At 40.4% G+C, this 27,316-nt stretch overlaps 1 protein-coding gene across 3 annotated transcripts in view; it reads right to left on the reverse strand.

The window, feature by feature from the left end:
* LOC124613934 (DNA mismatch repair protein Mlh3-like) overlaps nt 1-27,316 on the reverse strand; it is a 155,071-nt gene that overhangs the window by 116,319 nt on the left and 11,436 nt on the right. For all 3 annotated transcript variants that reach the window (XR_006979659.1, XM_047142687.1, XM_047142686.1), the window contains exon 2: nt 8,371-8,498. Coding sequence is in view for 2 of the 3 variants with exons in the window: in XM_047142686.1 (XP_046998642.1) it covers nt 8,371-8,498 (128 nt within the window). In the remaining variant the exon portion in view is untranslated. The remainder of the gene's footprint in view (nt 1-8,370; nt 8,499-27,316) is intronic.

The raw sequence follows: 27,316 nt of genomic DNA on the forward strand, positions 1-27,316 counted from the left end.
GGGCTTAGATACTAACAGTGGTGAATCTGTACATCTATGAGTCTGCACTCTTTATCCAGAACAACAGTAAAAAATCAGGGAAACAGTTCACAATTGTGACACTAGAAATAAGGAAAAGATAAAGTTCCCAAGGCAAAGGCTAGCAATAACAGGAAATTCTCATAAAGTGAATATCCTCAAAGTTTTTAACAAGTTTCCTCTAGCTGCTAGGTGCTTGCCATTTAAAAAATTCAAATTTAAATTGTATGACCGGTTAAGAAAAAAATCAATGTTACAATATAAAATAGTTTTATGATATGGACAATGTTGATATCAGTATTTAAGATTACATTTGTATACAAGATACTTGATTTGTACATGTAATACAAATATTAATTTTAATAATTTGGTTGCAACTGTAATTTGTTATCGCTGGAAAAGCCTAGTCTACTGTAAGTGGTCAATGGCAATAAAGAATCTGAATGAATCTCCTCCTTGCCAACCAGCATTTGTTTCAGTACTACACCTATTGTTATTAATCACTGTACAATCATATGTGGTAAGAATGAAATTTTTGACTGGATTAAAGATTTCTTGACAGAAAGGACACATGATCGCGTTGGACACGGTGTCATCAACAAATGCAGAAGAAAATTTTGGCATGTTTCTTGGAAGTATGTTCAAATCCTTACTGTTCATCTTGTATATTAAAGACCTGGCAGATAATATTAATAATAACTTCAGACTTTTTGCAGATGATGTACTGTAGTTATATTTAATGCAATAGATGTCGGAAAAAGCTGCACATATGTTCAGTATGCTATTAACGAAATTTCAAAGTGGTGCAAAGATTGGTGATGATTGAAATATAAAGGAATGTAAAATTGAGCATTTCACAAAATGCAAAAATATAGTATCTGTAGGTATAATATCAAAGAGACACAGTTTGCAAATTGTCAATTCAAATGCCTGGGTGTAAAAATTTGTGTGAATATGAAATGGAGTGATTACATATGTTCAGTCATAGGAGGAGCAGGTAGCAGACTTTGGTTCACTGGTAAGCTCCTGGGAAAATGCTGTTAAATCTAAGACGGAGACTGCTTATGAAACACTATAAGAGTTTTCCCAGAATTTTGCTCAAGTATGTGGAACCAAATACATCCGACAGGGAACACTGAATATATCCAAAGAAGACTGCAAAAATGAAGACATATTTGTTTGCCCTATGGGAGAGAGTCATGAAATTGCTGAAAAACCAGAACTGAAGGATGCTCCAAGACAGATACCATTATTCTAACAAAGCCCACAAACAGAATTAAGTGAGGAAACTAAAGATATTCTTCACTCGCATAGTGACCATGATGACAAGATTAGACTAATTACCACATACACGGAGACTACACAGAGACATTTAAGTAATCAGTCTCCCTGTACTCCATATGCAAAAGGAATAGAAGAAACCATAATATGTAATACCATATGAAGTATCCTCTGCAATGCAGTTCAAAGCAGTTTCCAGAGCATGAGTGAGATGTAATGTAGATTTATGGGCACTCTGGTATGAGACATGCCAAAGCAGATTTTAGACTGGTGGTCTGCCAGGTGTAGTGGACTAAGAAAGTTGATGTTAAAACTATCAATAAATTGTTAAACCCACACCATATCAGATATAACATACAGGATCACTGAAATCCCTGGGCAAGCAGGACAGAGTGGATGAGGTTATATTTGTGGAAAGGGGCAAAAATAAGTTACTGTCAGTTGCACTCAACATATAAACTTTATTTGTTAAAACCCACAATCACACAAGCAAGAATCAAAAACTCTCAAGGTTTTAATGAAAGACCTCCTTTTATTTAATTTACATCGGCTGAAGACCACATTGAAAATCCAAGGCACGAGGCCTAAGCAAGGAATTGAGGTACAGGACTTCTTCTGGAGGTTTCACTTCTTTAGAAGAAATTTTTTTATCTTCAATATAAACAGACTCAAGGCTTTAGCTTAAATTTTTCCCATAGAATTCAGCTGAAGGCCACACATTAATCAAGAACAGTGTTACGGCTTAAGGCCGAGACAAAGATTTTCAATGTTTAGTCTAAATAGGCTGAAACTCTGCAGAAGGCTGCATACAAAATAGAAAATATTTCCTATGGCTTCAGGCCTAGACAAAATTTTTCAACTTTTGACCTACAAAGGCTGAAAACTCTGCTGAAGGCAACATACCAACCTGAACAAATTTACGGCTTAAGACCTAGACACAAGGAGTTTTCAATTTTAATTTTGAAAGGCTGAAACTCGACTGAAGAAACTTTTTTTTTTTTTTAAGCCTTGCAATTTTAATAAGCTGAAACTCGGCTGAAGGCCACACAGAGTACTTAAGACTAAAAAAGGAAATCACTATGTAAAACACAAGGAGTGGCACTCAGAAGGTTCCAAGGGTCGGCCTGGGAAGGTAACACTAATGTACGTTTAGGTGAGACAGGCAGCCAGACCAGCAACCTCTTAATTGGAAGGCAACCCAACTGAAGGCCAGCCGACGAACCAACCAACAAGATCAGTTCTGCTCCGCCCAACCACCAAAACAACAACAAGACGTCAATAGCACCACATTCTGGATACTGGTACCCAAGTCAGAATAAACGCCCAAAACTACCAACAACACCTCAGCTGTCGAACTACATGCCATGCTGGAGAGCATCAACATGACGAGGAAAATACACTGCCGAAAACTAAGCCAATGACCAGGGCATCTAAGTGGAATGTCAATGGCCACAAGGCAGAAGATACCGCTGGTGCACTTCATTAATGAAGGAATGAATTAAGTTAAACACCATACAGGAAGACGGCTGCAATTCTAGCCTACTTCAATGCACACACATTGTTGCTCGTGGGAATCTCCCAGAAAGTGACGACCAGGATCGAACAAAGAGATGTGATAGCAGTTGAGGCTTAATAGTAGGTTAAGTGAGCACTCAACTTTAGTGTCCCGGATTGGTGGGCGACGAACTTCATAACCTACGCAAGAAGTGCCTTACAACTCCAACCGAGCGTGCACGCCACCAGCGGCTCTGGCCGACTACACACCACAGAGACTTCTTCGCTGCTCTGCCCCAACCTACTGCCACACGCAGCACACCCGGAATATATATCCTCCACACCAAAGATAGTACAGCAGTACTAGTATCGATACACACTGCTGCTGATACTCACGGAGAGAAGACAGCAACGTTATGGAGGTAACTGAAGAAGAATAAGACACCACTGGACTGCAACCAACGATAAAAAAAACAAGGCACGACGTGAGCCAGCCACGGCTCAACCTCCCCCCCTCAAACACGATGCCTGGGGGGAAGGGGGGGTGACTCAACCATGAGACTAACTGAATTTAACTTGACTAAGGCAATCCCGGTACTGCTTACCAGAGTGGTTATCCTTAACCAGCAGATTTACCGGGCCTAAAATGTGCACATTGGTTCAAGGCCCCAGAAAGTGAGGAGTAAATTTACTCAGATTTCCGACACACACCTGTCCACTGGGAAAATTACGGACCCAGACCTGATATCCTGGCCTCCCTGTTTTCCTTGATGACCTGAGGAGTAATATTTGCTGGAACTAGGTCTTGAATTCCCCACAAGTCTGAAAGAGGGGAATTAACAGGATATGAAAGGATCAAAGAGGTGGGAGTAACTCTCAAGACTTCATGATTGGCAGTATTAAAAGCAAAACTAAGCCAAGGAAGACTGGAGTCCCACTTGCTAGGCATTTTCTGATGATAAATAATCAAAGCGGATTTAAGATTTTGGTTAACCCTCTCTGTAAAGGATTCCTGCAGATAATACAGTGTAGTCGTGATATGCTTGACACCGTTCTGAAAACAGAACGCCTTGAAAGGAGCTGAAAGGAAGGCCGGAGCATTATTACAAACAATTTGCTGAGGTGGGCCAAAAACACTGAAAACATTAGTTAAATGAGAAATAGTGGTGGTAGCAGTGACGTTACAGCTTGGAAGGAGCCAAGTGAATCTGGCGAATGCATCAATAATAACTAGCACATATCGGTGACCTTTCTTAGTACAAGGTAAGGGTCCTAGATAATCGATATGTAGTTTGTGCATAGGACAGGACTCTTGCTCAGAGCTCAACAAACCCTGTTGAAGAGCATTCTTGGGCTTGGCTACATTACACAACTGACATTGGGATACCATCTCTCTGACATCCCGGTCCATGGAGGGCCAAGTCATATGCTCCTTGATTTTTTGCGTAGTCTTTTATGTTCCTAAGTGGTCGCCCACGAACAAATCATGAAAATAATGAAAAACTGGGTGCTCCAGAGATACTGGCAAACAGATCTTGAACTGCTTCATATGCCCCACCCTTTTACACAGAATGTCGCTCTTAATAATATACTCATCCGACAGTTCCCCAGCAAAAAGGCGCTGCTTAATTGGCCCCCAAATAGGGTCCTGATCCTGATACTGAGCAACATCATCAAACAAAACAGGAATTTCACCCAACATGATACAACTAAGACTGCCTCCATCTGTCTCCTGGGTTACCTCACTAGGTGTAGATTCAGCGAACATCAGGCTGAGGACATCTGCAAGGACATTTTCAGTGCCTCTTACATGTTTAAACTTCAAATTGAAATGCAGAAATGTGTACCGCCCATCTGGCAATATGGCCAGTTTTATGCAGCCTAGCCAGCACCCAGCTCAAAGCCTGATTGTCAGTTTCTAACTGAAATACCCAATGCTCAAGATAGAAGTGGTACTTCTCCAATGCAAACAAAACTGCCAATGCCTCACACTTGAAGACGGAGTACTTAAGTTTGGCACCAGTTAACTGAAGAGACGCGTAAGCTAATGGCTGCCTCTGACCTTTGAACTCATGAAGGAGGACAGCTGAAATACCAGCATTAGATGCTTCAGTTTGGACAATAAACCTTTTATTAAAGTCTGGTACTCTGAGAACCAGACGATTTGCTATAGCTGCCTTAATATGCTCAAATGTGGCCTCCTGGGCACGTCCCCATTCAAAAGCACTCCCTTCCAGTGCAATTCATTCAACTGCACCACCAACTGAGCAAAATTAGCTACAAAACACCTAAAATAGTTCACCATGCCTACAAACCTAACAATTCCGCATTTAACAGTAGGCAGAGGCAAAGCCCGTAAGGCCTTAGTTCGCTCTTGGTTGATGCGAATACTCTGACCTGTGACTAAGGACCTAAGAAGGACACCTGCTGCCTGGATAACGTTATCTTACTGGGTTTCACAGTGAGCCCGGCTCCCTGTAACCTTAAAAGAACTTGCTGGATACGATCCAAATGGTCCTGAAATGAACGGCTATACATGACTAAGTCATCCAAATAATTATATACACACACTAATTTCAAGTCCCCAATTATCCAGCAAATGAGTAAGAACACCCGCACCGGTTGTCAAACCAAAGGGAACTCTGTTAAACTCAAACAGATTCCAATCAGTACAAAATGTGGTAACATGTTTACATTCTTCAGCTAATGGAATCTGATAATAGGCTTGGTTCAAATCAAGAACAATAAACCAATTAGCACCGGCAAACCAGGTAAAAGAGGTATGCAGATCAGGCAGAGGCACAGATTTGAGGACAACCTTAGAGTTCAAGTGCCGGTAGTCAACCAAAGGTCTGAAATTATGCCACTAATCCTTAGTAACAAGGAATATGAGGGAAGCATAGGAACGAGGAATATGAGGGAAGCATAAGCAGATGGGGAAGGCCTAATAACTCCTTGTTGGAGCATTTGTGATATTTTAGCCTTCAGTATCTTCACCTTAGGGGGTGAGAGGCGATATGGGGACTGCCTGACAGGAATATCGTCAGATAGATGGATATGGTAATTAAAAAATTAGTGACACCCAAGTTATCACTAAGAAGCTCAGGAAAACTCTGTAACAAATTCCGTAATTGTGAAGCCTGATGCAGTGAGCGATGGGTAAGATCAAACTCATTAGCCACAGCCTCAACAGCCAATGCGTCTGCATTTTGATGCACAATATGTTTAGCGCACTCACAGAAACCAAACTTCTCCACAGGAGAGAACTTAAAGAAAAAGGTGTGCCCAGAATAATCCATGACTAACCCCGTGTTATTGATGAAATCACATCCCAAAATTAGATCGACCGGCAGCTCCTTGACAAAGGCTAATGACAAGGGCTAGGAAAAATCCCCCACCGATATACTCCCTCAGACCCAACCATGCAGAGGAAACACCTGGCCATTGGCCACCCGACATCCCTGCACCGGAGAAGGGACCGAGCGAAGTTTCGTAAGATGACCAAATTCCAAAAACCATTTGAAGCTCAATAATGAAAAGGAGCTACCAGAATCCAAAAGAGTACAAATCGGTTCACCACCTACTCGAGAACAAACATAAGGCAAGGGCGGTGATGAGGGAGCGACAACACGGGTACGCCAGGGTCTAAAGGCTCGATCCTGAGGTCGCTGCCCAGCCCGGCGTCATTTATCGGCTCTGGGTGCGTGAGGCAGTGGCACGGAGCTCTTCCTAAGTTGAAGGCTGATTATGGAAGACAAAGTGCAACTTATCCACCACACGCATTCCCCTAAGATCAATAGACACCAACTCTTGTTCAGGCAAATCGATTGACAAGGCCAAGGAAGCCGTCTGAACTCTGTCCACATACTGATGTAACTGCTCTTTATCCCACTGCATTTCCTAAATTTAATGACACTCAAGCTACTTTCGAACTTTGGTGGTCAATCTCTGGCTAATGACAAGCTCCCTCAATTGCTGTAAGGAGAACCCTTCTGCCATGGCTCGGGTGAGGAGGTTCTGCAACTCACCTCTAGCTAACAGGTACAACAGTGACAAAATTACTTGGGGCAGAACACGAAAGACAGCACCATGTTGTTCAAGGCAAACCAACAATCATAATAATTTCTTGACCTATTCAAGCTACTCCAAGACTAATTTAGTAATATCATGAAAGAAATACGCCAGAGGATTAGGCAAATTGGCAAACATTGCGTCTAACTTCACAGAGGATGTAACAGTACCACCCCCGAGCTGGCTCTCACCCCCTCCCTGATACAGCAAGTCCCGCTCTTCAGTCCTCTTTCAATCCAACTCTAAACACGTAAGGTTAAACTGCAATGCACAAACCAAAGATCCCAGTTCAATGGTTAATTTTTTATAATGATCTTCCAAAGCTAACATGCCAAATCCACTATCCGATTAGTTAAATGCATTAACTGCGCCCGCACCCTATCCAACTGACTGTCACTAGGTTAAGTGCCTTCCAAAACACAAATAGTGTCCTCAAGTCTGCTTACAGCCTTAAACAAAAATTCAATGGCAGCTCCTGTCTCACCCACCACCACCGACATGACATCAACCAGATGAAGAATGGCAGCACGCAAACAGGCCACTAAATCCGGAACACTGCCCTCGATAAGTTGGTGCCTTATTGCCAACTCGTATACAAGATGGTCCTTCCTGAGCAGGCTAGACAGCCAGTACTCGCCCGACTGCTGGCGACACACATGCACTGCTCAACAGTAGGATATGGTCGCAAGAGTGCACAACCACGTCAAGGACCGGGCTCAGCCAGTTAGTTGAATGGACCGCGATATTCAAGTAGTGCAATTTTCACCGGTGTGTGTGTGTGTGTGTGTGTGTGTGTGTGTGTGTGTGTGTGTGTGTGTGTGTGTCCGTGTTGTTTCACAGTGACTGGTTTTAGTATTGGTTGAGACATTGGGGAATTGTCTTTGCAGATCCATGTGTATCTTGTGTGGTTTTAATGTCCAGTTAGTGAAATGCTGCCTGTGTTCTGGTGTCGGGAGTTCGGGGCTTTGGACGGAGCAGCGAGGAGGTCCGCAGCGCTAGGGCAGGCCGGAGCCACTGGCAGTGTGAAGGCACTGTCGGATTGAGGGGCTGTAGCTGATGGATAATTTGTAAATGTGGCTACAAGCTGAACATTAATAAGTTATTAGTATTATTATTATTATTATTATTATTATTATTAAATCTACATATGTGAGTTAGCAATTCCTATCTACCACCTTTTACACATTACAATTTCTTCTATGACAAAAATCAAACAATGGAAAATCCAGGATGAAATGTAACAATATTGTGAAAAGGAAAGTTACCACTCATCTCATAGCGGAGATGCTAAGTCACAGATAGCCACAACAAAAAGACTGTCACAAAGGCCGAGAGCTAATTTGTGACAGTATTTTTACTGTGCTTATCTGCGACTCAGCATCTCCACTATATGGTAAGTGACAACTTTCCTTTTCACAATTTCTACTATGGAATAGATGTATGTTTGTGTTTTCTTACAAAAACATCAGATTTGAAAAGTAACTAAAGAAATGGCTGCAGTCTTACCTCCCACAAATAAGCTCTAACTGATCTTGAGTCATTCCACATCCATCATCCTCGACGCGAATTTTAAAATATTTAAGATCAACATATACAGCAACAGAAGTTGCCCCAGCATCAATAGAATTCAGCACCTAGAAATATTGTAATAATTTTGAGTGGCTATAAGAAGAACAATCATAGCAGTTATTATACACTACAATTGATTCTGTAATTACATATTTGCAAAAGGTCTAAGATATTACTATATAAGACAAAAAATGTCATGTAGAGTTGTGTGGTATTGTTTTAGATGATTTGCCTTCCACAAAAATTCACTTCATTGTGTACACCATGTATTTGCAGTCTGTTTTAAACATAAATCTTGTTGTATTAGTTATGTGGTGATTTAAATTATTTTCATCATATCAAACTAAATAAATAGAGAGAACCATCTTAAAAAATCAGAAAGAATACATAATGTATGAGAATCTATAAAATGGATGAAATCCCTTCAAGTGTGCTACAGGAAAAAAATTAAACTGTAAACTGCTTGTCTCTTTGCTGTTACATGTGCAGGAACACTGAAATGGCAGATGCTGTGATAACTGATCACAAAACTGAAAAATCAACTAAAGTCATTCAACAGTGGGAAAACATTTGGAGTGGGTGATATACCTGTGAGACTCTACAGACATTATGTGAACTAACTTACTCCCTCTGTAGCAGCACCTTATGGTAGGTCACTGGAAAAATGAAGTAAATCAAATGATTGGAAAAAAATAGCAGGTCATTCTGATTTTCAAGAAGGGTAACTGGACATACGTACATTAATATAGGCCTATATGGAAAGACAGAGCAACCAAATAACTATACGTAAAATTGCAAAAAGTAGTGGAACCAAAACAAGCAGCTTGGACAGCACAGAGGGTCACAATAATAATACACTTGGACTTTTACATCGAAATAAAAAAAATTACATATGAAGTATCAGTTTCTCATATCATTACAGGAAACTGAAAAACCTAAAGATATTTCTGCAGATGTGCTATGCGTAACAGAACATAATATGGAAGTAGCAGAAATTGGACAGTTGCATCTAGATGGATACAAGTTAGTATCACATTACTAGAGGCATAACATGAAGAAAATGGGGAGTGGCTATATATGCAAAAAGTGGAATGAAGTTTCAGGTCACAAACCTATGTTAAGTGCAGCAATGAAAATCTCTCTGAGTGCTGTACTTGAGTAATAGACTTTAAAACATACATGATAGTAATTCTGACAGTGTATAGGCCCCCCAGAAAGGCAGCACATAGGGTCACAGATTTGTTTGGGGATCATGGGAGAGCACCACAGAAATGCTGAAAAACATGAACTGACAGGCACTTTAAGATAAATGAAACTATCCTGCAAAAGACTACTTACAAAGTTTCAAGAACCAATATTAAGTGAAGAATTTGGGAATCACCTATATATAGCTCCCCTAGGGACCGCAAAGAGAAGATTAGACTAATAAAAGCATGCATAGAGGAACCTAAGCACTACACACATGAATGGAACAGGAAGAAACACCAATACTTGGTACTACGGAAAATTCTCTCAGGATTGCATTTCACAGTGGTTTGCAAAGTTTAGGTGAGGATGCAGAAATGTTTTAATCTTCATTAAGCAGTTACAGAGGATACTAATGTTACTTATCATAAATAGTGGGGGCAGCCATTGTACTTACAGATTTCAAGACCGATTTCATCTCTGACAGTACTGATCAAGAGCACAGCCTTTTGTTTGTTCCCCAAACTAACATTGAAATGCAACTGCCTTAGCCAAATTATAATGTATCATGCAACACAAGCATTAATGTAGCATCCAATACATGCATATTTCTCAATCCTATAGCTTCTTTTTCTTGTTTTTAGCATTAACATATAAGTTTGGGCTCACAATTGGGTTGATTTGGGGGAGGAGACCAAACTGCGAGGTCATAGGTCTCATTGGATTAGGGAAGGATGGGGAAGGAAGTCGGCCGTGCCCTTTCAAAGAAACCATCCCAGCATTTGCCTGAAGCGATTTGGGGAAATCACAGAAAACCTAAATCAGGAAGGCCAGACGCGGGCTCACAATTGTCACTTTTGGTTAATAATTTGAGGAATTTGCTTGATTTTGCAATTAGATATCATAATCAGCAAAACTAATAATTTGTAACACAGACAACAAGTGCCAAGTACTTCATTGTTTTAAGCTGCATAAAAACACAATTTCTCAAATAAAATAATGCTGATAATAAAAAACTAAACTATATATGATAATGTGTGAATGTAGACTTTCTTAGCACACACTATTGATGTAAAGCTCTTGAGCTTTCAGCCAGGTGGCAATGTTAATCACAACATTTCAACTTCCTTCATCAGAAGATGATGAGTACGAGATTCTTTGAAATATTGCGGAATTTTAACACTTCCATCTGGCTGGAAGCCCAAGAGCTTTTTATTGAAACTGTGTATGAGTCTATTTAATGAATGATTGTTGAATATATGTAGATATTTGTCAGAGATCAAAATAAGAAAGTAATTTTATGATAGAGATTTATGTAAGTGATCTGAAAAAGACCACATGCTTGTATCAGAAAAGTCAAATTTGTAAAATACTATGATGTTAATAATTTTAGGTGAGGATGTTGAATAACTTATCACATCAAGACTGTTATAACATCAAACAATAGAAACTCCAGGTAGGAATATCAACAATGTAGGAAAAGACAGTTTGCTCATCAAGTTTCAGACAGGCATAATTAAAAGGCACTTACATAAAGCTTTCGGCCACAGCCTTCTTCAGGGAAAGAGTGACACACACAGACACAGACACAGGCACGCACACACACACACACACACACACACACACACACACACACACACAATAAAAAAAAGCAAGCACACCTGATGCATACACAACCACCAACCAATGTCATGCGTGCATAAGGTGTGCTTGCTTTTGTGAAGCTTGATGTACATGTCTTTTAATTGAGCCTGTCTGCAACTTGACATGTCTTCTTTATGGTACCGGTAAGTAACAATCTGTCTTTCCTACATTGCTGTTATAACATCATCACTTTATAATAAAATAAACTGAAACTGAATTTGTAAGAAAGAGGAAAAACGTAACCAGTGTTAAAAACATAAATGTTATAGCATCTGTGACCACATGCCTAGTTTTGATCAGTTTTGGTTCAGTACCATTTAGTTTGGCTCAATCTCAGTGCCAGTCTTACGGAATTGTAATCGCTGGCTGAATATTATCAAATAAACCATGGATATATTTGTACGGCCTTCAGGCCAAAAGCCACATATTTTAAAAAACAAACCCACATATATGGATAAAAGCATCAGATTTCATGCTGTAAATACATAAGGGCCATTCTACATTATATTATTTTAAAAAATATAAGTAAAAATACTAATTTTACAATGATCTATGCAATAATAATGTGTTTATTACCAATTATGGATGTGGTGTAACTAACTCTTTGCAGTTACAGTAAAACAAAAGCACTGAGCAAAATAAAATGGAAAATATTTTTGTCTGAATATTACATGACTCAATGAGTGTAGGTAATATGTCAATGTATGTCAATGTAAGCAACAGAGCAGAGGGGACTCAGCAGAAGCTTATCATTTGCACACAGATTGTATACTTCATTTAGTTTAGTGTTATTCTTACTTTGGAGTAGAAGTGAACAGTAGTTGATTATTTAGCTGTTTTTAGTAGTGTTATTTATTTTCATTGTAAGAGTTTAAGTATTTTTCGATTGTTTGTGTTGACTGAGTTCAGTTTCTTGGGTTAGTGTTCCATTACCCGCAGTTTAGACAATAACTGATTAAGTACAATGTAATTAGATAGATAAAAAATCTAATCACCAAGTGGCGGCTGGAGAACACACATATGAAAAAAATATTTTATTTATGTAAGCTTTCAGAGCCAATGTCTCCTTCTTGTGGCAGAAGTATTGAAGGAGAAGGAAGAGGAGTGAAGAGAAAGGAACTGGAGAAGTTTAGGAAAAGGGGCAAAGTTCAGAAAAGTCACCCAGAACACAGGGTCAGGGGAGACTTATCGGATGGGATGAGAAGGAAAGGACTGCACCGGACAAGATTTGAAAACCTGAGAGCTTAAAGGTGGAAAACAAGATAATATTCAAGACAGAGACTACTGCTAAAACATCATGCACAAGTTGATAAGAATGAAAAGCTAAGTGCATTGTGTGTAACACAGCAGTGGGAGGGGGAAAGGCAAAAAATACACAGGTAAGAAAATGAAAGATGGAGAAAGCTAAAGTGGACTGAAGAAAGGATTAGTTACTGTGAAGTAATGCTGAGACAGAAGAAATTAACTTAAATTAATGCAGGTGGGTGGCAAGAACTGAAGACACATTTTAGTGCTAGTTCCCACCTACAGAATTCTGAGAAACTGATGTCTAGAGAAGAATTCAGGTAATGTGTGCGCGGTGAGACAGACACCGAGGTCATGACTGTCATGCTGTAGAGCATGCTCTGCAACAGGATATTGTGTGTTGCTGGTATAAACCCTCTGCCTGTTCCCATTCACCCAACTCATAACTTGGTGATAGTCATGCCGATGTAGAAGGCTGAACAGTGTCTGCCTAGCAGTTGGTGTATGACGTGCGTTGTTTCACAGATGGCTCTCCCTTTGATAGTATATGTTTTGCCAGTTACAGGGCTGGTATAGGTGGTGGTAAGCGGGTACATGGGGCAAGTCTCGTAGTGAGGACAGTCACAGGGATAGCAGTCATAGAGTAGGGAGATTGGGTGTAAAAGGAGCATAGGGCCCGACAAAGATACTGTGGAGATTGGGAGAGTGATGAAAAGCTATTCTAGGTGTGGTGGAAAAAATCTCAGACAGAATGGATTTCATTTTAGGGCAAGATTTTACGAAGTCATGGCCTTGTCAAAGTAGCTGATTTGGCTCTGTCTCAGTGTCAGTTCTACAGAATTGAAATTGCTTGCTTAATATTATCAAAAAAGCCATGAATATAGCTGTATAGTCTTCAGGCCAAAAGGCCACATATAAAAAAAAAAACCACAAAAATGGAGAAAAAATCTGATTTCATGCTGTAAATACCTGAGCTAATCGGCTACTTCAACAAGGCCACGACACCCGAAAATCATGCCTTGACATGAGATCCATTCTGTATGAGACTTTTTCTATCACACCAAGAATAGCTTTCCGTAACACTCCCAATCTCCGCAATATTCTTGTCGGGCCCTATGCTTCTTCGCAGCCATCTCTCTACCCTATGGTTCCTACCCCTGTAGCCATCCCCGCTGCAAGACTTGCACTATGCACCCTCTTACCATCACTTAAACCAGCCCTGTTACTGGCAAAACATTGACTCCCAAAGGGAGAGCCACCTGTGAAATGACAAATGTCATATACCAGATATTATGTAGACACTGTAAAGCCTTTTACATTGGCATGACTACCAACATCTTATGAGTTGGGATGAATGGGCCTAGGCAGAGGGCGTATACAGGCAACAGACAATATCCCGTTGCAGAGCACATTCTACATTATAGTTGTGACCTCACTGCCCATTTCACCATATGCACCATCTGGATTCTTCCCCCAGACACCAGTTTCTCAGAACTCCGCAGTTGGGAACAAGCGCAACAACATGTCCTTGGTTCTCACCACACACCTGGCCTTAATTTAGGTTAATTTCTTCAGTCTCGGCATTTACTTACACTAACTACTCCTACCTTCAAACCATTTTAGTTTTCTATATCATTCATTTTCTGTCCTGTCTATTGTTTGCCATCCACCTCCTACCTATGATGATGATGATGATGATGATGATGATGATGATGATGATGATGTTCGATTTGTGGGGCGCTCAACTGCGCGGTCATCAGTGTCCACACAAAGCCCTAATTTTTAGACAGTCCAATTTTTTTGCAATCCAATCTAACCACTGACAAGAACGATGATGATGATGATGATGATGATGACAGCATAATCACCCAGTCCCCGGGCACAGAAAATCCCCAACCAAGCTGGGAATGGAACCAGGGACCCCGTGATCTAGAGGCGACTAGTGTAGCCACTAGACCACGAGCTGCAGACCCCTCCCACCTCTGTTACACACAATGCACTTAGCTTTTCACTCTTATTAACTCATGTACAATGATTTAGCAGTAATCTCAGTATTGAATATTATCCTGTCTTCCATCTTTAAGCTCTCAGGTTTTCAAATTTCATCCAGTGCAGTCCTTTCCTTCTCATCCCGTCTGATAAGTCTCCCCTGACCTGGGGTTCTGGGTGACTTTTCTGAACTCTGCCTCTTTTCCTAAATCTCCCCTGTTCCTTTCCCTTCACCCCTCTTCCTTGCCCTTCAACCCTTCTGCCAGAAGAAGGAGCCACTGGCTCTGACAGTTTGCATAAGTAAAACCTTTCTTTATATGTGTGTTCTCCTGCCGCCGCTTGGTGAGAACATTTCTTATCTATCCAGTTACATTACATTGTCAAAAATTGATTATTTTCATTGTTAATAAGTGATTAAAGATGGATGGGGACTGTGCCTGTTGTCTATGGATGCTGGGAAAATTTATAAATGTCCGTATACAGCTGAAAGCTGTGATGACCACGTCATGAGCTTGCCCCATGCTGTGGTAGCATTGGGGCATCTTGAGACAAGTGCTTTGGTACCTCTGGAGCCTATAGTGTCACCTAAGATACCTGACACCACTGTGTCTTACGATTCCCACAACCTGGTAGGTCAACACTTACCTGACATTGATTGTCAAATAGTGGTGGGGTTCCAAATCACTGGGTGGAAGGTGAAAGTGGATATCAGCCACACAGCTGTATGCTTATGTCTTAAAAACAGGTGTGAATTCCTGCTGCTGAAAGTACATCTGAGCCAGCACAAGATGCTTCACCTTTTGGGACTGTGGCTAATCTTCCTGAGAGACTCAGACAAGTGCAGAGGGTGGGATTGCTTGTCCATAGGGGCTACAGTGTTAGGCAGGTGATGAAACCCCTTCAGGACCATAGCAAGGAGCAGGTCAGGAAATAACACCAGTGTCCACTTTGTCGCCCTGCTAGAGAGGGGGAGCGGCTCCAAGATTTGGAAGAGGCTTTGCCGGATGTAACGGAATGTGCACTGGGTGTATCCGGCTGCAAATCATGGCTCATGTAGGCACAAATGATGCCTGCTACCTCGGTTCAGAGGCCATCCTCAGTTGCTGCAGGTGTCTGGCTAATTTGGTGATGACAGCTAGCCTCACCCACAGTGTGGAAGCAGAGCTATCATTTTCCATTATTGTTCCCAGATCTGATCAAGGTCTTCTAGTTTGGAGCAGACTGGAAGGTCAAAACCAGAGGCTCGGGCAATTCTGCAATGGTTTCAGATTCAAATTTCTTGAGATCTGCTGTTGGTGGTAGAATCATAGGGTTCCTCTTAATAAGTCAGGTGTGCACTACATGCAGGAAGCTGCTACTGGAGCTGTGGAGTACATGTGGCATGCATGTGTGGGTTTTTTAGGATACAGAAATCCCTCCACAGGCTCAATGAGGTGTGTTCTGGTTCCCAACAGGTTAGCAAATCAGTTTGGAGAAAGAAAATGTTAACACAGTATTATTTAACTACAGAAGCGTCTATGGACAGATCCCAGATGTAGTCTTGCTTACAAAAGGTAAAAATGCCCCCACAGTGCTAGAAACAGAAAACTGGCTGAAACCAAATGTCAACAGCAATGAAATTCTAAATTCTGATTGGAATGCATATTGCAAAGACAGGTTGAACATAGATGGTGGAGGTGTGTTTATAGAACTAAAAATACGATAATATCTAGTGAGATTAGTACAGATTCTAACTAAAAAATAATTTGGATGAAACCAAGTATTGAAGGTGGATCAAACATGTGGTGCTTTTATAGATCCCTGCCTCAGCAACAGTGATGATAGAATATTTTGGAGGAAACTTTGAAAACATTCCATGTAAATTTCCTGGTTACATTGTAATATTAGCAGGAGAGTTCAACTTACCAACTGGGAGACTCAAGTGATTAGGATGGGTTGTAGGGACAGGGAATCGTGTGAAATTGCTTTAAAATTCTAGTCTGGAAATTACCTTGAGCAGTGAATCAGAGATCAGACTAGTGCAGGTAACATCTTAGATCTGCTGGTAACAAACAGACCCAAACTTTTTGAAGCAGTTAATATCAATAGGCATCAGTGATCATAAGTTGTTACAGCATCACTGAATACAGCAGTAAATATGAATACAAAGGAAGGTAGGAAGATCTTTCTAGTTAGCAAGTCTGACAAGAAACAGATTTCAAATTACCTGCATAATCAACTCAAAAATTTCATCTCCAATACCAATGGACACACTTCAAGAGCATTGTTACAACATGCTTTAGACATGAATGCATCAAGTGAAATTGTGAGGGATGGGAAAGACTCTCCATGGTTCAACAGCCATGTTAGAAAGCTCCTATGGAAACAAAGAGAGCTTCACTGCAAATTTAAATGTAGCCAAAACCTCACATACAAACAAAAACCAAATGAAGTTAAAATTAGTGTAAGGAGAGCCAAGAACCATGACTAGACAGAAAATCCTAAGAAGTTTTGGTCTTATGTTAAATCACTAAATACATCGAAGTCATCTGTCCAGACACCACGTGATCATAATGGGATTGAAGCAGAGGACGACACAGGAAAGGCCAAAATACTAGATATCTTTTTCCAAAACTGTTTCACAGAGGAAGGTCCCACTGCCCTGCTTCATTTAATCTGTCGCACAAATGTCAAAATAGCTGACATCAAAGTAAGTGACTACGGGACAGAAAAGCAACTGGAATCGCTCAACTGAGGGAAGGCCACCCGGCCTGAAGGGATACCAATATGATTCTACACAGAGTATGCAAAAGAATATGCAGTGTACTGCATGTCTTTGGAAGACCAAAGAGTTGGAATAATGCATAGGTCATTCCTGTTTTCAAGAAGAGTTGACAAATAGATGCACAAAACTATAGGCCTATATGTTTGACATCAGTCAACTGTAGAATCTTGGGACAGGTTTTATGTTTGTGTATTATGACATTTCTGAAGATACGTCACCCAGGTAGACACTGTGTTTCTTGACTTCTGTAAAGCATTCAATATAGTTCAGCCCTGGCGTCTAATGAACAGAATACATGCTTATGGAAATTTGATATGTCGCACCATTTCCAAGACAATTAACATTGAAGCTAGCCAATCAGATCATCGTGCACACAAATTCAAGTGGTCCATCAGAGAAAGTGTTGCCAAATGTGTTCTTCATTTCATTTCCTAAAACTGAACAAGAGGCAATACAAAAACTGGACATGGGACAGTAGTACAGATCGAACCTGAGCCAACGGATGAGTAGTCTCATGTGCTATCATCTAGGAGCTATGAGAACAACTAACACTAATTGCTGCTTCAATTTGTGTGTGCTTCAATGTTAATTAACTCAGAACTGGTGGGCTGCTTGAATCTGCGCCCCAAAAGCTAGCAAGTTTCCTTTATTTTGTGTGTGCCTATTGACAATGCAACACTTCTGCTTTGTGGTGACTGGTATCCTTTAATCCAAAAGTACACAGCTGGAAAAAAATAGTACATCCTTTTAGAGGTTTCAAATTCACTCAAGATTTATTGTTCCAACAATGAATATTGGGTACATCAAATTATTATATTTACAGATCAATATCACAAGCAATTCTGAGGTACCAGATATCAACCCACACAGAAACACCGATATTAGTGCATGGTGTAGCCTCCACAGGTGGCAACAAAGGTGTCCAGTCAATTGTATAGATAGTGGAAACTATCCTGGGATATATTACACTGCAACTGCTTGACCTGTTCACATAATCCTATAAGAGTTGTTAGTTGTCGAATCACATGAGCCACTTCTTGCCCCATCATATCCCACACCTGCTTGACTGGAGACAAGCTCAGAGATCATGCTAGCCAGGAAAGTTGCTGCACCTCTTACAGAGCATATTGAATTTCACAAGCAGTGTGTAGGTTAGCATTATCCTGTTGCAACAACACCTCACCTTCTTGTTGCAAAAATGGCAAAACAATGGGTCTAACAATATCCTGCATGTACCAAGTGCTGGTTAGTGTCCCCTCCAGAAACAACAAAGGTAAATGATAGTTGTAGCTTATACCATCCTAGAACATAATGTCTGGGGCAAGGCAAGTGCATCTTGGATGAATGCAACCTACAAAACAGCACTCACTATGTCTGTATGGTATGCACAAACAATCATCACTTGTGTGCAGGCAGAATCTGCTTTCATCACTCAAGACCACGGCACACCATTCTGTCTTCCAAGTGATCATCTGATTGCACCAGTCAAGCCGGGTACATCGAGTTTCTGGTGTGAGTGGAAGATTGGCTAGACGTGTGCATGCCCATATTCCCACTGCTAATAACCGGTTCGCAAAAGTTTGTGTTGGCAGGTCAGGGCCCACAAGCCTTCTTATCTGTTCTGTATCTCTACAATCTGGCACTGCTGCCCTTACAATATGATGATCCTGGCAGGCATCTGTGCTGTGTGGACATCCAGAATCCCTTCTATGGTTGTTGAGAATGTTCACGTGTTACTGATACCAGCATCCTTGCACAACTGATGCCACACATCCAATTTGTGTGGCAATTCTCTGAAAGGACCATCCTGCCATTCAGAAGGCCACTATTTGACCCCTTTAAAACTCATTTAGTCGGTCTTAGGAAGCAAGAGTGCATCTCTGTGGCATGGTTAGCTGCTTACTTCACATGTTTGCATCACTTAGAGCCTTCTGTCTGTGAGCATTCCCTATTACAGGATAGACACAGATGGTGCCCTGGTAGCTATGCCACTATGCTATCTGTTGGCAGATGATGTTGAAACCATTATCATACATCTACTATCACCCAGGTGGCACATGCCACCATTGGATCGAGATCAATGTTGTCTTTTCAGGTGTACTACCTTTTTCCAGCAATGTATATACATTCTACAAGAACTTTCCTACAACTTATCTATAAATGACGTAGCAGACAACATTGGAAGTTCCATGACGCTTTTCATGGGTAAAGCTGGTGTATACAGAGAAGTCGGAGTGCTAGAAAATTGTTGCAAAATGCAGGAAGACCTGCAGAGGATCAATGCTTGGTACAGGGAGTGGCAACTGACCCTCAACATAAATGTACATATTGTGTATACAAAGACAGAAAGAGCCATTATTGTATGATTACACAATTGCAGAAAAATCACTGGAAGCAGTTACTTCTATAAAATATTTAGGAGTATGTGCACAGTGCAATTTAAAGTACGGTGGAATGACCACATAAAACTAACTGCAGGAAAGGCTGATGCCAGATGGAGATTCATTGGAAGAATACTCAGGAGATGTAGAACATCAACAAAGGAGGTAGCTCAAAAAACCTTAATTCGACGGATACTGGATTATTGATTGTCAGTATGGGATCCGTACCAGATAGGACTGATAAAGGAAATAGAGACGATCCAAAGAAGAACAGCACATTCTGTTAAAGGTTCATTTAGTAAACACAAAAGCATCACAGAGATGATTAGCCACTTTCAGTGGAGATGTTGCAATGGGGGCATCCTGCATCACTGTGTGGTTTACTGTTCAAGTACCAAGAGCATACATTCATAGAAGAGTCAACAAATATAATGATTACTTCTTCATATATATTGCAGAAAGACTGTGAAGATAAAATTACAGAGATTCAAACCCTCACGGAGGCTTTCCAGCAATCATTTTTCCCACGAGTTTTCACGACTGAAATAGGAAAAGGGGAAGTGACAGTAGTACATAAATTACCCTCTGCCAGACATTGCAAGGTGGCCTGTGGAATGTAGATGTAGATGAAATAGAAGGATATAGCGCAACATAATTAATAATTTACAATTGAATCGAACTGTATGTCATGAAATAGAGATGAGCCCCATAATAAATGACTTATCTGATCCTGATGGTCAAATGACAGTAATAAAGCATCTATGTCGATCAGGTTTAGCTACAAAAAGTATAGTTCCACAGAATTATAAATCCTGTCTCAGTTACACTTTCCAGAGAGAATTTACAGGATGAACGACAGGGAGAACATTATCACAGACATACAGAAAATGAAGAAACAATTTTTATCTTTAAATTGTTCTTACAAAACTGTTGTTGTTGTTGTGGTCTTCAGTCCTGAGACTGGTTTGATGCAGCTCTCCATGCTACTCTAACCTGTGCAAGCTTCTTCATCTCCCAGTACCTACTGCAACCTACATCCTTCTGAATCTGCTTAGTGTATTGATCTCTTGGTCTCCCTCTACGATTTTTACCCTCCACGCTGCCCTCCAATGCTAAATTTGTGATCCCTTGATGCCTCAAAATATGTCCTACCAACCGATCCCTTCTTCTAGTCAAGTTGTGCCACAAACTTCTCTTCTCCCCAATCCTATTCAATACCTCCTCACTAGTTACGTGATCCACCCACCTTATCTTCAGCATTCTTCTGTAGCACCACATTTCGAAAGCTTCTATTCTCTTCTTGTCCAAACTGGTTATCGTCCATGTTTCACTTCCATACATGGCTACACTCTATACAAATACTTTCAGAAAAGACTTCCTGACACTTAAATCTATACTCGATGTTAACAAATTTCTCTTCTTCAGAAACGATTTCCTTGCCATTGCCAGTCTACATTTTATATCCTCTCTACTTCGACCATCATCAGTTATTTTACTCCCTAAATAGCAAAACTCCTTTACTACTTTAAGTGTCTCATTTCCTAATCTAATCCCCTCAGCATCACCCGATTTAATTTGACTACATTCCATTATCCTCGTTTTGCTTTTGTTGATGTTCATCTTATATCCTCCTCTCAAGACACTGTCCATTCCGTTCAACTGCTCTTCCAAGTCCTTTGCTGTCTCTGACAGAATTACAATGTCATCGGCGAACCTCAAAGTTTTTACTTCTTCTCCATGAATTTTAATAACTACTCCGAATTTTTCTTTTGTTTCCTTTACTGCTTGCTCAATATACAGATTGAATAACATCGGGGAGAGGCTACAACCCTGTCTCACTCCTTTCCCAACCACTGCTTCCCTTTCATGCCCCTCGACTCTTATAACTGCCATCTGGTTTCTGTACAAATTGTAAATAGCCTTTCGCTCCCTGTATTTTACCCCTACCACCTTCAGAATTTGAAAGAGAGTATTCCAGTTAACGTTGTCAAAAGCTTTCTCTAAGTCTACAAATGCTAGAAACGTAGGTTTGCCTTTTCTTAATCTTTCTTCTAAGATAACTCGTAAGGTTAGTATTGCCTCACGTGTTCCAACATTTCTACGGAATCCAAACTGATCCTCCCCGAGGTCCGCTTCTACCAGTTTTTCCATTCGTCTGTAAAGAATTCGTGTTAGTATTTTGCAGCTGTGACTTAATTAAACTGATAGTTCGGTAATTTTCACATCTGTCAACACCTGCTTTTTTCGGGATTGGAATTATTATATTCTTCTTGAAGTCTGTGGGTATTTCGCATGTCTCATACATCTTGCTCACCAGATGGTAGAGTTTTGTCATGACTGGCTCTCCCAAGGCCATCAGTAGTTCTAATGGAATGTTGTCTACTCCCGGGGCCTTGTTTCGACTCAGGTCTTTCAGTGCTCTGTCAAACTCTTCACGCAGTATCTCCCATTTCATCTTCATCTACATCCTCTTCCATTTTCATAATATTGTCCTCAAGTACATCGCCCTCGTATAAACCCTCTATATACTCCTTCCACCTTTCTGCCTTCCCTTCTTTGCTTAGAACTGGGTTGCCATCTGAGCTGTTGATATTCATACAAGTGGTTCTCTTCTCTCCAAAGGTCTCTTTAATTTTCCTATAGGCTGTATCTATCTTACCCCTAGTGAGACAAGCCTCTACATCCTTACATTTGTACTCTAGCCATCCCTGCTTAGCCATTTTGCACTTCCTGTCGATCTCATATTTGAGACGTTTGTATTCCTTTTTGCCTGCTTCATTTACTGCATTTTTATATTTTCTCCTTTCATCAATTAAATTCAATATTTCTTCTGTTACCCAAGGATTTCTATTAGCCCTCGTCTTTTTACCTACTTGATCCTCTGCTGCCTTCACTACTTCATCCCTCAGAGCTACCCACTCTTCTTCTACTGTATTTCTTTCCCCCATTCCTGTCAATTGTTCCCTTATGCTCTCCCTGAAACTCTCTACAACCTCTGGTTCTTTCAGTTTATCCAGGTCCCATCTCCTTAAATTCCCGCCTTTTTGCAGTTTCTTCAGATTCAATCTGCAGTTCATAACCAATAGATTGTGGTCAGAATCCACATCTGCCCCTGGAAATGTCTTACAATTTAAAACTTGGTTCCTAAATCTCTGTCTTACCATTATGTAATCTATCTGATACCTTTTAGTATCTCCAGGATTCTTCCAGGTATACAACCTTCTTTCATGATTCTTGAACCAAGTGTTAGCTATGATTAAGTTATGCTCTGTGCAAAATTCTACAAGGCGGCTTCCTCTTTCATTTCTTCCCCCCAATCCATATTCACCTACTATGTTTCCTTCTCTCCCTTTTCCTACTGACGAATTCCAGTCACCCATGACTATTAAATTTTTGTCTCCCTTCACTACCTGAATAATTTCTTTTATCTCGTCATACATTTCATCAATTTCTTCATCATCTGCAGAGCTAGTTGGCATATAAACTTGTACTATTGTAGTAGGCATGGGCTTTGTGTCTATCTTGGCCACAATAATGCGTTCACTATGCTGTTTGTAGTAGCTAACCTGCACTCCTATTTTTTTATTCATTATTAAACCTACTCCTGCATTACCCCTATTTGATTTTGTATTTATAACCCTGTAATCACCTGACCAAAAGTCTTGTTCCTCCTGCCACCGAACTTCACTAATTCCCACTATATCCAACTTTAACCTATCCATTTCCCTTTTTAAATTTTCTAACCTACCTGCCCGAATAAGGGATCTGACATTCCACGCTCCGATCCGTAGAATGCCAGTTTTCTTTCTCCTGATAACGACGTCCTCCTGAGTAGTCCCCGCCCGGAGCTCCGAATGGGGGACTATTTTACCTCCGGAATATTTTACCCAAGAGGATGCCATCATCATTTAATCATACAGTAAAGCTGTGACACTAGTTTTCCTTTACAATAAGGGAGGGACAATCAGAGTGGAAGCCAAGAAAAAGCCATATTAACATCTGGGATCAAGGTACCTAGTGAGCTTTACTTCATGCAAAGGGCCAGATCTATCAAGAACTAAAGATGTACTACATCGACTAATGGAAGATTCTTCACTGTGTTGAAAATAGACAGAGCACAAAGCAAAGCCAATTTTGAGCACTATAAGGCATGAAACAGATAGACTTGGTAAAGCTAATATAGTCAAGTCCCAGATGACAGTAGCAGCGAAACACAGATGATGTTGCATACAAATCATTGGTTATTAGATTTAATGAATTCCTAACAGTAGCTGAAAAGGCAGGGAGGAAAAGAGACCATCAAAAATCTATTTAGACAGGCATGGCATACTCCACCAGCGGCTATCACATATCTAAAGCAACCTGCAAAAATCATTAGTCACTGAAAAGAAGCAACTATTCTGACTATAATGGTATATCCACCAAAGTACTAAAATCTTGTACTGACTTGATATGTATAATTTATTTTTGTAGCTTATTAAATTTGTAGCCAGTCGGTGAATCAAAGTTCCTGAGAGACTGAAATATGTGATACTAACACCCACTTATAAAAGTGGAGTAAAGCTAGTGACCTTTATCTATAGACCCATCTCCCTCTTTCCTACATACTCAAAAAATTTTGAGAAAGCAGCTTACAACAGATTATTGAACTACATTTCTGAGACTAACTTTCAACAGCTCAGTTTGGCACCTTTAATGCATCTCTACCAAGCAAAACAATATACTATCTCACAAACCAAATTCTGGTAGAAGTAAACAACAAAAATAATGCTTTTCACATTTCACTATCATACAATCACCTTGACAGCTCACGCAGCCAACTTACTGACCAGAATAACATATAAAAGAGTAGCAAAGAAAACTGAGGATATGTTACATGACAATCACTTTGGCTTTAGGACTGACATTAGTATTAACAATGGAAGCAAGACTTGGCAAAAATCAACAGACTTTCTTAGAATTTGTTAACCTAGAAAAAAATCTTTCAACAAGATATATAGGGGCATGATGTCTGAAATCCACATGAAAATCATTATACACTATAAGGAAAGATGGGTAATATGAATTATGAACAAGAACCTGTTGTTGTTGCTGTTGTGGTCTTCAGTCCTGAGACTGGTTTGATGCAGCTCTCCATGTTACTCTATCCTGTGCAAGCTTCTACATCTCCCAGTACCTACTGCAGCCTACATCCTTCTGAATCTGCTTAGTGTATTCATCTCTTGGTCTCCCTCTACAATTTTTACCCTCCATACTGCCCTCCAGTACTAAACTGGTGATCCCTTGATGCCTCAGAACATGTCCTACCAACCGATCCCTTCTTCTAGTCAAGTTGTGCCACAAACTCCTCTTCTCCCCAATTCTATTCAATACCTCCTCATTAGTTATGTGATATAACCATCTAGCCTTCAGCATTCTTCTGTAGCACCACATTTCGAAAGCTTCTATTCTCTTCTTGTCTGAACTATTTATTGTCCATGTTTCACTTCCATACAGGGCCACACTTCATACAAATACTTTCAGAAGCAACTTCTGACACTTAAATCTATACCCGATGTTAACAAATTTCTCTTCTTCAGAAACACTTTCCTTGACATTGCCAGTCTACATTTTATATCTTCTCTACTTCGACCATCATCAGTTATTTTGCTCCCCAAATAGCAAAACTCCTTTACTACTTTAAGTGTCTCATTTCCTAATCTAATTCCCTCAATGTCACCCGATTTAATTCGACTACATTCCATTATCCTCGTTTTGCTTTTGTTGATGTTCATCTTATACCCTCCTCTCAAGACACTGTCCATTCCGTTCAACTGCTCTTCCATGTCCATTGCTGTCTCTGACAGAATTACAATGTCATCGGCAAACCTCAAAGTTTTTATTTCTTCTCCATGGATTATAATACCTACTCCAAACTTTTCTTTTGTTTCCTTTACTGCTTGCTGAATATACAGATTGAATAGCATCGGGCAGAGGCTACGACCCTGTCTCACTCCCTTCCCAACCACTGCTTCCCTTTCATGTCCCTTGACTCTTATAACTGCCATCTGCTTTCTGCACAAATTGTAAATAGCCTTTCACTCCTGGTATTTTACCCCTGCCACCTTCAGAATTTGAAAGAGAGTATTCCAATCAACATTGTCAAAAGCTTTCTCTAAGTCTACAAATGCTAGAAACATAGGTTTGCCTTTCCTTAATCTTTCTTCTAAGATAAGTTGTAGGGTCAGTATTGCCTCGCGTGTTCCAACATTTCTACAGAATCCAAACTGATGTTCCCCGAGGTCGGCTTCTACCAGTTTTTCTGTTTGTCTGTAAACAATTCGCGTTAGTATTTTGCAGCCGTGACTTATTAAACTGATAGGTCGGTAATTTTCACATCTGTCAACGCCTGCTTTCTTTGGAATTGGAATTATTATATTCTTCCTGAAGTCTGAGGGAATTTCGCCTGTCTCATACATCTTGCTCACCAGATGGTAGAGTTTTGTCAGGACTGGCTCTCCCAAGGCTGTCAGTAGTTCTAATGGAATGTTGTCTACTCCCGGGGCCTTGTTTCAACTTAGGTCTTTCAGTGCTCTGTCAAACTCTTCACACAGTATCATATCGCCAATTTCATCTTCATCTACATCCTCTTCCATTTCCATAATATTGTCCTCAAGAACATCGCCCCCGTATAGACCCTCTATATACTCCTTCCACCTTTCTGCTTTCCCTTCTTTGCTTAGAACTGGATTTCCATCTGAGCTCTTGATATTCATGCAAGTGCTTCTCTTTTCTCCAAAGGTCTCTTTAATTTTCCTGTAGGCAGTATCTATCTTACCCCTCCTGAGATAAGACTCTACATCCTTACATTTGTCCTCCAGCCATCCCTGCTTAGCGATTTTGCACTATTTGTCGATCTCATTTTTGAGACGTTTGTATTCCTTTTTGCCTACTTCACTTAGTGCATTTTTGTATTTTCTCCTTTCATCAATTAAATTCAGTATCTCTTCTGTTACCCAAGGATTTCTACTAGCCCTTGTCTTTTTACCTACTAGGTCCTCTGCTGCCTTCACTACTTCATCTCTCACAGCTACCCATTCTTCTTCTACTGTATTTCTTTCCCCCATTCCTGTCAATTGTTCCCTTATGCTCTCCCTGAAACTCTGTACACCCTCTGGTTCTTTCAGTTTATCCAGGTCCCATCTCCTTAAATTCCCACCTTTTTGCAGTTTCTTCAGATTTAATCTATGGTCCATAACCAATAGATTGTGGTCAGAGTCCACATCTGCCCCTGGAAATGTCTTACAATTTAAAACCTGGTTCCTAAATCTCTGTCTTACCATTATATAATCTATCTGAAACCTTCTAGCATCTCCAGGGTTCTTCCATGTATACAGCCTTCTTTCATGATTCTTGAACCAAGTGTTAGCTATGATTAAATTATGCTCTGTGCAAAATTCTACCAGGCGGCTTCCTCTTTCATTTCTTAGCCCCAATCCATATTCACCTTCTACATTTCCTTCTCTTCCTTTTCCTACTGTCGAATTTCAGTCACCTATGACTATTAAATTTTAGTCTCCCTTCACTACCTGAATAATTTCTTTTATCTCGTCATACATTTCATCTATTTCTTCATCATCTGCAGAGCTAGTTGGCATATAAACTTGTACTACTGTAGTAGGTGTGGGCTTCGTGT

Source organism: Schistocerca americana, chromosome 4 (genome assembly GCF_021461395.2).
Source record: "Schistocerca americana isolate TAMUIC-IGC-003095 chromosome 4, iqSchAmer2.1, whole genome shotgun sequence".
Classification (NCBI taxonomy): Eukaryota; Metazoa; Arthropoda; class Insecta; order Orthoptera; family Acrididae; genus Schistocerca; species Schistocerca americana.